The 12,966-nt window shown below is 47.4% G+C and overlaps 2 protein-coding genes across 12 annotated transcripts in view; both read right to left on the reverse strand.

Moving 5' to 3' along the window:
* Positions 1-5,960, reverse strand: part of rapgef6 (Rap guanine nucleotide exchange factor (GEF) 6) — a 44,139-nt gene extending 38,179 nt beyond the window's left edge. For 6 of the 10 annotated variants that reach the window (XM_058086631.2, XM_058086629.2, XM_058086630.2 and 3 more), the window contains exon 1: positions 5,485-5,960. In XM_058086631.2, the coding sequence (XP_057942614.2) occupies positions 5,485-5,559 (75 nt within the window). In that variant the 5' untranslated portion in view covers positions 5,560-5,960. The remainder of the gene's footprint in view (positions 1-5,484) is intronic. The other 4 variants (XM_058086637.2, XM_058086635.2, XM_058086636.2 and 1 more) reach the window with 1 other exon arrangement.
* Positions 5,961-7,478: 1,518 nt separating this feature from the next.
* Positions 7,479-12,950, reverse strand: cct8 (chaperonin containing TCP1, subunit 8 (theta)). 2 transcript variants are annotated; one of them, XM_058086659.2, is made up of 15 exons: positions 12,784-12,950; positions 11,626-11,716; positions 11,466-11,545; positions 11,234-11,383; positions 10,976-11,156; positions 10,833-10,894; positions 10,618-10,755; positions 9,911-10,089; positions 9,661-9,727; positions 9,320-9,407; positions 9,122-9,237; positions 8,977-9,048; positions 8,739-8,903; positions 8,529-8,648; positions 7,479-7,730 (listed from the first exon to the last, which is right to left on the reverse strand). In XM_058086659.2, the coding sequence occupies exons 1-15, from the start codon at positions 12,841-12,843 to the stop codon at positions 7,659-7,661; spliced, it is 1,641 nt and encodes a 546-aa protein (XP_057942642.2). In that variant the 5' UTR covers positions 12,844-12,950; the 3' UTR covers positions 7,479-7,658. The 2 variants fall into 2 exon arrangements, with proteins under 2 accessions (XP_057942642.2, XP_057942641.2); XM_058086658.2 differs by lacking the exon at positions 7,479-7,730 and adding an exon at positions 8,008-8,385 and having other exon boundaries at positions 12,784-12,914.
* Between the last annotated feature and the right edge of the window lie 16 nt (positions 12,951-12,966).

Genomic DNA, 12,966 nt, shown 5'->3' on the forward strand with positions numbered 1-12,966 from the left:
CATCCCTCCAAGTGTCACACTAGCAGTGGATTCCTCGGCCAGTTCCACTCAAAGTCTCCATCCCACCCGCCGCGTTCCTGCCGCTGCGGCTCAAGAGACCCGCCTTCTGTTCCTACAGCATTTCAATTCTGAAAGACAAAGACAACTCTACTTTTGTCAGACCCGCCCACCGGGGGGCGACAGGCTGCTCCCACTGAGACTCATGTGGACACGAGAACAAGCAGAACAAACATCTGGGCCGCATGGCCGACCTCAACATTTACAGGACCCGCAGGTCAACATGGCACGGGGCTAAGGACTACAGGCTCGGCGCTGTCATGGGACGTCACATCATGGGACGTCACATCATGGGACGTCACATCATGGGACGTCACATCATGGGACGTCCATGAAGAAGGAGAGCCAATACACACGTTGTCACTTTCTTATGGGGGGCTGTCATCGGTTCACCTGACCTTTGTTTAGATTCAAGAAACCATAAGAGGGCGCCCTTGGCTCAGGACCAGGCTCTGGGTCCGGGTCTGTCCAAGCTCTATTTTTAGTAACAAAGCTGACACATAAAAAGGCGCTCCAAGCGTGGATGGTGGTGCGATCTAATTGAAGCCACATGGGGGCGATCAGCGGGCAAGTGGCTTGGAGCGGCAGGCTGGAAGGAAACACTGGCTTTTTACATAATAAGGACTAAAAACGTCTCAACCGTCACCTGGAAACTCTTTTTAGCTCTCGCTGGACGAGCGTGAGGCCCAGAAGGCGTCTGGGCCGGCCGCCACCCCCGCCGCCCACTTGCCAAAACCACGCTGCCACCCCATGGAAACTATGAGGCTGCGTGTAATTTCACCTACAGTGAAGGAAGTGGGGGGGGGGGGGGTTGTGAACATTCTGGGGGCCAGCGGAGCGACAGTGTGATCATTTCATCACATCCCAGCTTTGGCTTTTCCGTGTCAGACAATCTCCCCCAAAGCGCCTCTTCAACATGTCAACCTTTCGCCCCCAAAATGACTAATTAATTCATGATTATTATTTACAGAACTAAGGTTTGTGTAATCCTGCTGACTAATGGCTAATAGAAGACGCCAAGAACCCAGCCAAGCATCCCAGCTACAGCAGCAATGAACACCTGAACGCCTCTTGGCAGGTCAGCGAGCTGATTGGCTGAATGGACAAGCAGGAACAATCTGACTTTTGGCTGGAATGTGCTTTGCTTCTGAGGGCGTGGTCGGGCATCATCTATAAAAACGTGCGTGGAATTCTGAGCAGATGTCTGCGTACCACCGAAACCCAAAAGGCGGACAAACATATTCAGTTGTAAAAGGTCGCGTACGCACACACTGACGCAATTTCTGTCCCGTAGATTCCAATTGGAGTAGAAGCGTGCGTACACCACTCCCCCTCAGAGTACACCCTTGCCACCAATGTTGCGAGTCAATAGTCGTTGTCTTAACGTGTTTATTTCTAGCATCTCGCCTCGCTTCACCGCCTAGCATGGCCAGCTACAAAGATGGCGTCCGGCTGCACACATTCTCACGCCGGGCTGTGTTTGCATGGAAAACGGCCTTTGGTCTGGTGCATACGCAGCCTTTGTAGAGGCGGCACCAGAACACGCCAAGACGGTTTCACACCAAGTTCATTGCCGTCATCGTCTACCAACGCTCAAAGACTGGATTTCCACGTCGCGTTAAAGGATTCGGTCTCGTTAGGTCACACGTTCATTTGACTTGGAAATAAAAGTCAAACGAGATTGAAAAGGCGGGTTACCGTAATTGTACAGGATGTCTTCAGGGCAGCACGACAGGAGTGAAGGGCGTAGTGCATTATCTCTGGTCTATGGAGGAGGTTCATTGGCTCCAGACCCCACCCTGACACCCTGACAGTGCCCTTCAGCAAAGGGGGCGGGGGGATGTCCTGATTCATGCAAGGAATCTTTGGGTGGTTAGATGATAGAAAAGCTGTTTACAACCTTGTAACATTGTTAGAGCCCTCGCGGCATGGCATAGCACCCCTATAGTCACCTTTTCACTCCTATTACACAATATAGTACAACACCTGTCCACAGCATTCTAATTATGTTGAAGATTATTAGAGCCCTCTCGACATAGAATAGCACCCCTATAGTCACCTTTTCGCAGCATTCTAAATATGTTGAACATTATTAGAGCCCTCTAGACATGGTATAGCACCCCTATAGTAACCTTTTCACTCCTGCTACCCAATACACGTCAGACAGACTTCAGGCATTAGAGACAGGCTACCGAGCAGACTTCCGCATCCTGTTTCCATGTATTATTATTAATAATAATAAATAAATTAGCACGCTAATAGGATGCTAACAAGAAGGTTTTGTGGTAAAACTAAATACTCCATGTTGTACGCTGTCAGTGTTTCCCTTACATTCATCTATTTGTGGCGGTGCGCCCCCACACTGCAGTCCTGTGGGAAAACCCGTCATACCTGGACGCGCCACAAGGCCGCCATGTTGGGCAAACAAACGAGCGGCCATCTGTGAAAGCACTTAAGTCACATCTTTCACTTCCTGTTTTGTCACACCAGGAAAATGGAACAAAAAACAACTTCCAAAAGTCTTTCTTTTAAGAACCACCGCAGGACGGGAAGCGTACGTGTTTGTCTTCTTTGCGGGGAGTTCCAGGAATCCCGCTGTCACATTCCCAGCATTCCAGATGCGACGGCGGCACATTCCTAAACACAACCTGCTGTCAGAGCGTTTGATGACGGACAGAAGACAAAACCACCCAATGGACGATGACGCTGACATTACGGTTCTTTTGGACTGGCTGGACGTCCAAAACAAAAAGTACACCACCGCTCTCCAAAGTGTGGCGCAGGGGCCATTTGTGGCCCACAACAGTTGTTTTACTGTTCTTAAAACTATACGTTAACAAGGATATTTTTTTAAACTACATTACAAGGAAAAAGTCCAAATATTAAGAGCAAGAACAAATCGGGCGTCAAATTATGAGTAGCGGCATCAGGTTAAAACATGAAAGAAAAAAAGGTTTCGATTCAAAGTCAGAAAAACAAAAACAACAACTAAACTTGTCAGTTTTGGAAAATTAACTTGCGGAAAAATAAAATGCCTCAAAAATAAAGTCCAAATATGAAAGGAATATGGTATATATGCCGGCATTTGGTATTCCCTTAAACGCCCTCTGCCGCGACTACCGAAGGCATCACGTGGTGTCATCCATAGGCCGGCAATAAATGGCCGCAAGAGATACATACACAAACGTTGTTGTCACGGTAACCTGGGCCATGATTGCCTAACTCAATGTTGCAAAGGTGAGTCTACGTCAGCATCGAACACGGTCAGAGCTGACGCTGATGCGTTGTTGGTGCCTGCCGCCCTGCATGGAATGTACTGACACACACACACACACACACACACAGTGCGCACACTCATGTGCTTGCTAGGCTATGAGAGTCACGGCGCCTCCAGCTGGCTGCCCACAGGAAGTGGTTGTGTGTGTGTTTACGTTCAAACAATAGCCAGCAGGCACGGCATCAAGCTTCCTGCTGCAGCACTTGCAACACTTCCAAACAGGTTTTCTTCTTGCGAGGAGGGGAGACCACGGCAAAAAGAAAAGATCAACAAAGCCAAGTAAAAAAAAAAAAAAAGACAGCTTGGAAACTGTCAGCTGCGTAAAAACTATCATTATCAACTCCAAACAATACTAATTTCAGTGTGAAAAAAGTTGGAATTTTGCCAGACAAATCTGTAATCTTATTAGAAGAAAAATAGGGAAATATTGTCACTTCAGTGGCATCAAGTTAAAACCAAGTCATAATGTGCTGAAAACAAAAAAAACTAATTAAAGATGCCATTTTTGAAAAAGTAGGCTGAGGAAAGTTATAGTATTATCCCAATCATGTCAAAATATTACAGGAATAAAGTCAGAATATTACAAGAAGAACATTTACAATAACAAATAGTCAGAGTAAATAATAGCTTATCCACACTAAGGTGGGGCTATGCTGGAGCCTATCCCAGCTGTCTTCGGCAAGAGGCGGGGTCCAGCCAATCCCAGGGCACATATAGACCAACAAGCATGCTTTCCGTGTTTTGTCTCCTCGGGCGTCCATCCAAGTGACGTGACCCATGATGCTAATGTTAAGCAACAAGGTGGCCCCGCATCCCGTTGCCGGCCTCGCGGCCATGTAAACAACTTCCGCCCAGCCTCGTAACCTTGTCAACGGTCAGGCTACGGCGTGATGGTGGAAACGCCCCAATGCGCTCTTTGGGTTACTGGCGGCGCGGGTTCGTGGACGCGTCCACAAAGGGTCTCTGTGGAAGGTGTGAAAGAGGCTCTCTGACCGCCGTGCAGCCGCAAACCAACAAGGGATCAAGAGCCATGAAGTCAGGCCCTTTCAAAACACGATGATGAAAAGACGACAAGGACGCCATCAAAAATAAAACTACAGCAAAAAGCTGGCACGATTTTTGGGAGGAAAAAGCCAAAGGCACGATAACACGCCAACTGTGTTTCCATGGAGGATAAACGTGAAAGCAGCACTCATCCTAACTTATTATTATTATTAATCATTCATTCTCTACCGCTTATCCCCCCAAGGGTCAAGGGGGTGCTGGAGCCTATCCCAGCTGTCATCGAGCGAGAAGCGGGGTACACCCTGGACTGGTGGCCATGCCAATCACAGGGCACATTATTATTATTATTATTAGTAGTAGTAGTAGTAGTAGTAGTAGTAGTAGTAGTATACCCTCAAAACACTCAAAGTAACAACACTGACCCGCCACCTTCAGTCGTGCTAAAAGCCTCCTTTTAGTGCTTCTCAAATAGTGAAGTGGAAGGGGGGGGGGGGCTCTCAATATTGGTGTAAACCTACTGGTCAAAGATCTTCTATACGACAGGACAGCACTGCTGTTTTTAGAACCCCCTGCAAAAAATGACTAGGCAAAGATCCTCCATATGAGGGCCAGTGTGTTGTCTTCAATGATCTAATTCCAAACTGCCAGTCAAGGGGCCTTCATATGACTATGCCGTTTCTAAAGAGGACTGCTCAAAGATCCTCTATACGACAGGAGCGTCCTGTTGTTGATCTGCTCCCAGTCACAAAGCCACCATATGACAGGAGCATGGTGCCGTTTTAAGAAGCATCTGCCAAAACTGCTGAGTCAAAGATTCGCTATATGACAGGAGGTTTCATGTAAAGACTTCAAGTTGCTATATTTGCAGATGACGAGGCGGTATGTTAGACAAGTGTTAGAAACGCAAACACCCTACCTTTCAACTTCAATAAAAGCTAAATAAATGCTATTTGGCAATAGTAGAAGAGACAGTCAAAGTCAAATATAAATAGATGCAGTATTATGTATAATGCTGACTGTGTGGATTTATGTATATATGACAGTTTACTTTAAATTACATCACAGCGAATGTTGTGTTTGGAATGAAATGTTAGCTAACGTTGGAGTAAAGCGATGCTAATTACATGGGCGATGGTTTTACGTACCTCTGCGGTCCGCAGGGAGGGCGGCTTCCTCAGCGCCAGTTTGAAAGAAGTTTCCATCGCTCCGGTCATTTTCATAACGTCAAATTCCACCGGGAGGGATTTTTCCTTCCTCTTGAAACAAACTTTAAGCTTAAGACCACATCACACCCCCGCGGAGTGCCTTTTCCTAGCCCAGGCTTGCATGGATGGTGGAGTTTGGAGCTAACTCCCACAAACCGGGCAGCGCTTGTGGTGAGAACAACCCCCTCCAAAAAACTTCCTTTTTGGCTAAAGCGTGGCAGAAAAACAGCGACAATGTTTTCAAAGTGACACAAACTTGTATCCAAGCGATTGTTTGTCATGGACGCCGTACATCCTCGCTCAAAGAAGAGACGTCCATGTCGACAGCAAGTTGAGATTTTAGTTCCTCCTCCTCGGGACAAGCAGCGAATGTGAAGAGTTGACGACATCTGTTTGCCAGTACGGTGACGCCGTCTTCACGTGAACTGGGACAGGAAGTAAACGGGCAGTGACAAGGAGGGTTTGCCTTGGCACTCACATAATTTCCGCTTTATTTCACGTCTGCGGTAAACTAAAAGATGATAAACAGATCAAAAAAAACAAACCTTACTAGTTTCCATCGAAGTCTGACATAATGCTATTTCATTTCTCAGTGCTCTAATATGGATTGTCCAAAGTACGCACATTTTACGGAGTCTCTGAATGCCTCCCAGACCGTTGACACTTTCAGTAGCACATGAGCTTTTATTATTTTAGTGTTTACCACAAATAATTCTTTTTTTTTTACGTGGCACAGAGTTAGCAACCTACAAAAAGAGATTGTGTCAGGAAAAAATGTTTATGTAGTAAAAGCAGGGCACTCCTTATAATGCATTGCATAACTGGTGGCGACCTGCGCTCGTTTTGGTCTAAATGCTGTGCCGCCGGAGGGCGGCACTGAGGCGATGAACGATCCAGACAGACCGCCACCAATAATAGTAATGACATCAATATTAAATCAATCTTCATTTCATTTAAAATAGCATTTGTACCACTTACCAAAGCTACGTGCCTTTTCAAACCTACTTTACAAATAAAATGTAGTTAATTGATTGCATGCTTTAATACACATTATACATTTCCAAAATAGCTTCAAATATAACAACATTTAACACGACCCTAAAGTCAAAATGCTGAAAAAATGCTTGAAAAATGACAAAATGTACAATACTATGAATTAACGGAACATATTTAAAGTCCCAGTTCCTTCAAATGTGCGTTGGGGCACATGGACAATAATATTCCAATTTGAGTGCGAGCAGCTGCCTTGAGGAGGTTTTCCATTAAGACTTGGCTGCTGTGGTCTGCAGCTCGCTAGAGGAATTGATAACACTTTCTGATCAGGCAGCTCCAGATGAGACATGCTGCACCATCTGATATCATCCACCATGGAGGCAAGAATCAATCAGCTGGGCCGCGCACACACATTCTTGGCACCAAGTATTCGTCAAACATCCCATCTGGCTTGATGAACGGGAATTACAAGCGTCACCTAAAAATAGAATTAACCATAAAACTAAATATGGATAATCGGCAGTAATTTTATAATATAGGTCAGTTTGGTTTGCATTGCCGGAAGTAAATCGGACCCGTGTCGACGTCATTTAGCACAAATTCTATTCATTTCTTTTATGGACAGAATTTGGAGGTGCAACCGAGGCGTTGAGGGGTTTCGGTTTGGTGGCTGCAGGATTGGGTCTCAGATGATGTGGTCCTGCTGACTTCGAGTCACGACCTCCCACTTGATTGGTTAGCAGCCGAATCAGCACCTCCAAACCTCGAGTCCACAGTTCTCATCCTGGAAAGCGTGGAGTGCCATCCTCCTGTTGCTTTACAAAATAGGTTGTCAAAGCCTCACTACTTGGCCCTCACTGAAGAAGCTGTGGACATCCCTGCATAAACCTGCACCAACCTAGCCAAGGCTAACCGGGCTACAAGCCAATAAATAACACAGCTTAACAGCGCAAGTGGCGTTTATTTCAGAGGAAGATAAAAAGCCATCCATACACGTTGTTGTCATCACTGCTGTTGCTGGGAGGACCTTCTGCCAAATAAACCAACCTGCACAACATTAAATAAACATGTAGAAAAAAAACAAAGAAAACAAGAGTAGGGCGTGTGTAAATGCTGAGCGATCAGTCGTCTTCGTCAAAGTCTTTCTTGCCCTGCGGAGGTTTGGGTCCTCCTGCCGGTTTGGCCATGATGATCTGAAAGGAGAGCGAGTGGGGAGTGAGATGGAGTAACCATCCGTGGTCAACACCTCCTCAAACCGGACACTGTGCCATCAATGGGGAGTAAGAAAAAGCCAGAGGAGGTCTTTGAAGCGTCTCGGTGCTGCAAAGGCACACCATGCTGCACATCACCTGACCTTCCTAAAAACCTGCTGATTGCATGCGGTTCAATGAGTGCATGCGGCATGCAGTCACGCATATTATTCACACTTTGTCAAACCTTTTCCAGCAAGGGCAGCATACTAATATGCTAACAGGTTCTATATATTTATAAAGAATTGTCATATTGGTGGAAAAGTACCTAAACCAACTTCTGCAGTGGCAGCAGTATGGACCCCCCCCCCAATGTACTGTAATATTGACTTGTAGTGGTGTTAGTGGTGGCAATCAAGAAAATAAACTTTTCACACGTCAGGATACGGTGAGCGGAGAGTGAGTACACACTGTGTGTATTTTGGGTCCGCCCTCCCCCAGACAAACCACAGGCACATCCCAGGACCTACTGATGGCATGTGTGCGCCCTCTAGTGGTGAGTTTCAAACTTATCAGGCTCCTCGTCCCAATCGTCCTTGTCCCAGTGGCCCCTCTGCTTGGGAGCCTTGGGTCCCCCTGCGGCCTTAGCCATGATGATCTGGATCGCACACGTACACACGCTGACGTTAACTAGCCAAAATAAAACCCGTCGGGATGTTCCCGTCTGGACGCAACCGGCAAGTTTGACAGGACAGTCACATTTCTTGAGCGTACGCATGAAGCTTCGGCTTCGGCACCCACCTGGTCCACTCGTAGCACCGTGATGGCGGCGTTGGTGGCCAGTTTGATGCCCCAGTGCTTGACGAGGTACGGCTCCAGAATGCCGGCCTCGACTACATCCTTCACGGACGGGCCGTCTCCCTAAAAAACAAGTCGGCAGGCGCACTGGTGACGTAAAAGCGGCCATATTGTCTTTGATAATGTGCGGGTATCTGTCGGGGATGCACGCACCTCGATATCAAAGCCGATGTTCTTGTTCCCCTCGTGGTGCGCCGAGTACATTTTGGAGATGAGCTCGTTGGCCTTCACGCCAGAGTTCTCAGCCAGGGCGCGCGGCAACGCCTCAAACGCCTCGGCAAACTTTTTGATGGCGTACTGCTCCAGGCCAGGACAAGTCTGAGGAGATGGATTTACAGATGAGGCAGTGAAGAAGAATCATCTAGACTCGGTTCCAAATAAATGTGCCCACCTCTCCAAACGAGGTGATCTGCTTGGCCAGCTCCATCTCGGTGGCTCCTGCTCCAGGTACCAGACGCTTGTCCTGGGAATAGCCGAGAGGAGATCACATGACAGGCTCCTTCCTTCTTCACATGACAGCACATCGTCCTACTCACCCTGACGAGGACCTTGAAGGTGTTGACTCCATCGTCGATGGCTCGCTCAATGTCGTCCATCAGGTTGTCAGTGGAGCCTCGGATCACCACGGTGGAGATGGCGCCATCTTCCTTTTCTGATGGCACAGCAAATAAGACTTCAGCAGCAGGAACATCCATCCAACGTAGGACAAGGTGGCGGCAGAAGACAAGACGCACCGTGTTTGAAGACCACCACCTGAGTGTCTCCCACCTCTGTCAGGTAAACGCTGTCGCAGTGACCCATCTCCTCAGGGGTGGGGGCGGTCTGCGGTGTGCAATCAAGAGTGGATCAAAGATGCTTGGTATCAAAGAGACCAGGGGTGGCCAAAGTGTGGCTCGGGGTCCATTTCAATTTTGATTTCATGAAAATAAACTCAAACAATTATGAAGAAAACTGTCATTTTAGTAGCAACACGTTGAAATATTAAAGAAAACATGGGGCATATTATATTATATCTATATTATATAAACCTTTGGACACCCCTGAAAGACACAAAAAGCAAACGATGGACGCTCACCAATCTGGGCAGAGCTACAGCTCCCACCGTCTTGCATAACCTCCTCAGGTCCCACTTGGAGTTCAGTCTGAGGGGGCACAAAAGGGGTAAGCATTCAAAAAATGCCTCTACATATTGCCTGATTATCTACATTAATATTATCCATATATTTTTCTTCACATTTGAAAATGTTGACAAAACTACATGAGCTGCAAAACGCTTCTATGCATATTCATAGAAGATGGAGCCCACTAGAGGGCAGCGTTCCTACCTGACCACCATGAGCTTGTACTTGTTGGCGTAGTGCAGCGCCATGTCTGCCACTTTGCCCCCCGTCACCACCACGTTGGCGCCCGCCTCCTTGATGGCTTTCACTTGCGTCTCCATCATGTTCTCCTCTCCCTTGCTGAAGTCCATCAGCTCCTGTGCGTTGTTGATCAGCACCGTGCCCTACGTTGAAATATGAAGAAATATATATATTAAAATAGTGTAGTGACAGCCCTACCCTGGTACACATGACCTCTAGTTCCATCATTTCTGGCAGCTCATTTGCATATCCACTTCACTGTCAGCAGCCGTGTGCGTGGACCACACGTTCACCTTTAATGGGGTGTAACATTTAGTTGGAGTTTGGTCAAAGTATGCTTAGGATGCAGCTTGGTACACTGAGCCTTGAGAGGACCAGAGTTATGCATGCGTTTAATCTTCTATAGTTTGGTGTCACATGGTTCCATCTAGGTGTTCACAGCGCCACATGCAGGTGTGCCGTGTGTATATATTTCATCAAGCATTAAAATTGCGCAGTTTAACGGGCGGGCCTTGAACTCACCGCAGTTCAAGAGTCAAAACCAGGTAGCGCCAGGTCTATGTGTATTTGTGGAGTGTCGCTTCCAGAGAAGGGGAAGCAGGCAAACAACATTACGTGTGGACCCAGGCCCAGTACGCCCTTCCAGGGTCCACATCTCCAGCCTTGCTCACCTTGGTCTCTGTGACCATGCAGTCAAAGGGGCAGGAGAAAACTGCAATCTTGCTGTCTTTAACCGAGGTGATGTCTCCCTCGGCCTCCTTTTTGAACACCATACCATGCAGCACCGAGGATGCCGTCACGCCACAACCCTAAAAACAAAACAACAGTAAAAATGAATTCTGAAGGAGGCAAAACAGCACCGATCCAATCAGTTGAGGATACTCACCAGAATCTTGCACACTCGGACGTTATCAACATTAAAACTGCCAGACTCTGGGAAGATGGACACTAAAGCCCAAAAGGAAGAACATCAGAAGATTGTACAGTACGTCCAAATATCTGATGAGAACTAGGATATATTTCACTCACCACAAGCCTGCGCGATGAGGTTGGAGAGGAAGTCCTCGTTACCGTACTGCTTGCTCATGACGGCCGTGCGGATCAACGCCGTGGCTTCCTTCATGTCGTGAAGGTTCTTGGCCGAGGAACACACGCAGTCGGGAAGGATCTCCAGAGCCTTCTTGCAGGCCTTCTCGTAGCCTTCAATCACCTGTAGCCACACGGCTAGTCATTTCTTTGGAACGTGGAAGACGCTTGGCTTTGCCAGACATGTTTATCATCACGTACCTCTGACACGGAGAGCCCCATCCTGAGTAGCTCCTCCGCCACCTCCAGCAGAGCGCCGGCAAACACCAGCACAAAGTTGGTGCCGTCCCCCACCTCTTGCTCTTGCATGTGGGATGCCATGACGACCATCTTGGCCGCCGGATGCTGCACCTGATATAAGACATGCATGTCAATCAATCAGGAGCAGGTGGACATGAAAGGCAATCATTTATGACACCGCCATGCTGCTCACTTCCAGCTCTCTGAGGATGGTGGCGGCATCATTAGTGACGAACAGTTTCTCCAAGTGGTTGATGACCATTTTATTCATGCCTGAAAATATGACGAAATCACACAAAGTCAGATGGTGATCTTCCTGATATGAGCAAATACAGCATATTGATGAGGACTACCATTGGGACCGTAAGCTGTGCGTGTTGTCTGAGAAAGTTCCTTGCAAGCTCTGATGTTGCGAAAGACTGCCTCTTCAAGACCCGAGTAGTGCTGGAAGAGAAGATGTCAGCATGATTACAAAGGGACCCGTCAAGCTCTTTTTCGGTCCTTTGTATTGAGTTGTGGACTCCCATAGAGCAGCTACACATAACCAGAACAGAAAGGTTTCTCGAGCTTCCAGAATCTGCAACTATTCCAGTTGTATTTCCTTGAATTTCCAAAACGGCCTGTTTTAATTTATTCCACTCACAACCACCTCCAGACACACCCATTCCGCTGTGATTGGCCCCACTCAGCTTGTACAGCAACTGGCTTGTACCCAGGTACGCCCATATAAGGACGCCCGGTCACTGTGGCGTCACAGGGAGCCGGTGATAGAAAAAACTAGCAGAAATCAAGAGTTCAGAGCAATCTCCAACTTCCTTCAGAGCTCACTTCCAAATGCAACAACCTCATCTGAATCTTTGTATAAAACATTCTAACAACATTTATCCGTCGGAATAGTGCTGGAAGAGAATAACATATTATTAATAAACTACTACAGGAGGACAGATGTCCCAATTCCGGCCACAAACACTAGAAGTAGAATAATCTAAACTACTGTTCCAAAAAGGGAGTGTCTACTGAAACAAGTCAGGTGAAATGACAGCTAAACGTGCTAGCTAACAAGTCGTTAGCACGAAAGCTGAAACGTCACATTAGCCTCAGAGTCACAGCACGATTATTGACATCTGCCTTGCCGTTACACTAAGAAATATATTTTCCAAAATGGACAGACAAAGAATGGAGACCATCCCAAGCCGCCCCGGGTGAAGAGTAGTAGCTAGTAGTAGCTAGTAGTAGCTAGTAGTAGCTAGTAGTAGCTAGCAGTAGCTAGCAGTAGCTAGTAGTAGCTAGTAGTAGCTAGTAGTAGCTAGTAGTAGCTAGCAGTAGCTAGCAGTAGCTAGCAGTAGCTAGCAGTAGCTAGTAGTAGCTAGTAGCAGCCATGCTACCTTCCAGAACTCTCTGGCATGTGAATGGACGCGCTAACTCAGCGGCTAAAGCTAGCTAGCACGCTGCTTCACAATTAGTCACAGGCTGCGGAGGAAATACTACGTAACACCAGACTTTATCCTCACCTTGGCGCCATCCTTCAACATCTGGGCAAAGCCCGGGGCTTTGGGAACGTGGAGGGCCATTTTAGGGCGTTTGTCAGCCTCTGTTGTGTAGAGAAAGCCGCCTCGGCGTGGACAGTACAAAGCCGGAGAGACTCAGGAAAGGGCGGGGCCAAATCAATGAGGCCTTTTGACGGAAAGCGAGGA

Source organism: Doryrhamphus excisus, linkage group LG21 (genome assembly GCF_037039965.1).
Source record: "Doryrhamphus excisus strain RoL-2023G ecotype Guam linkage group LG21, RoL_Dexc_Guam_v1.1, whole genome shotgun sequence".
In the NCBI taxonomy this organism is placed as follows: domain Eukaryota; kingdom Metazoa; phylum Chordata; class Actinopteri; order Syngnathiformes; family Syngnathidae; genus Doryrhamphus; species Doryrhamphus excisus.

Coding starts and splice junctions, on each gene's coding strand:
- cct8 (XM_058086658.2), bottom strand. CDS start 12,843: ATGGCCCTCCACGTTCCCAAAGCCCCGGGCTTTGCCCAGATGTTGAAG. Junction 11,384..11,465: donor CCATCCTCAGAGAGCTGGAA/GTGAGCAGCATG, acceptor GTCTTATATCAG/GTGCAGCATCCGGCGGCCAA. Junction 9,238..9,319: donor GGTGGTGGTCTTCAAACACG/GTGCGTCTTGTC, acceptor CTGTGCCATCAG/AAAAGGAAGATGGCGCCATC.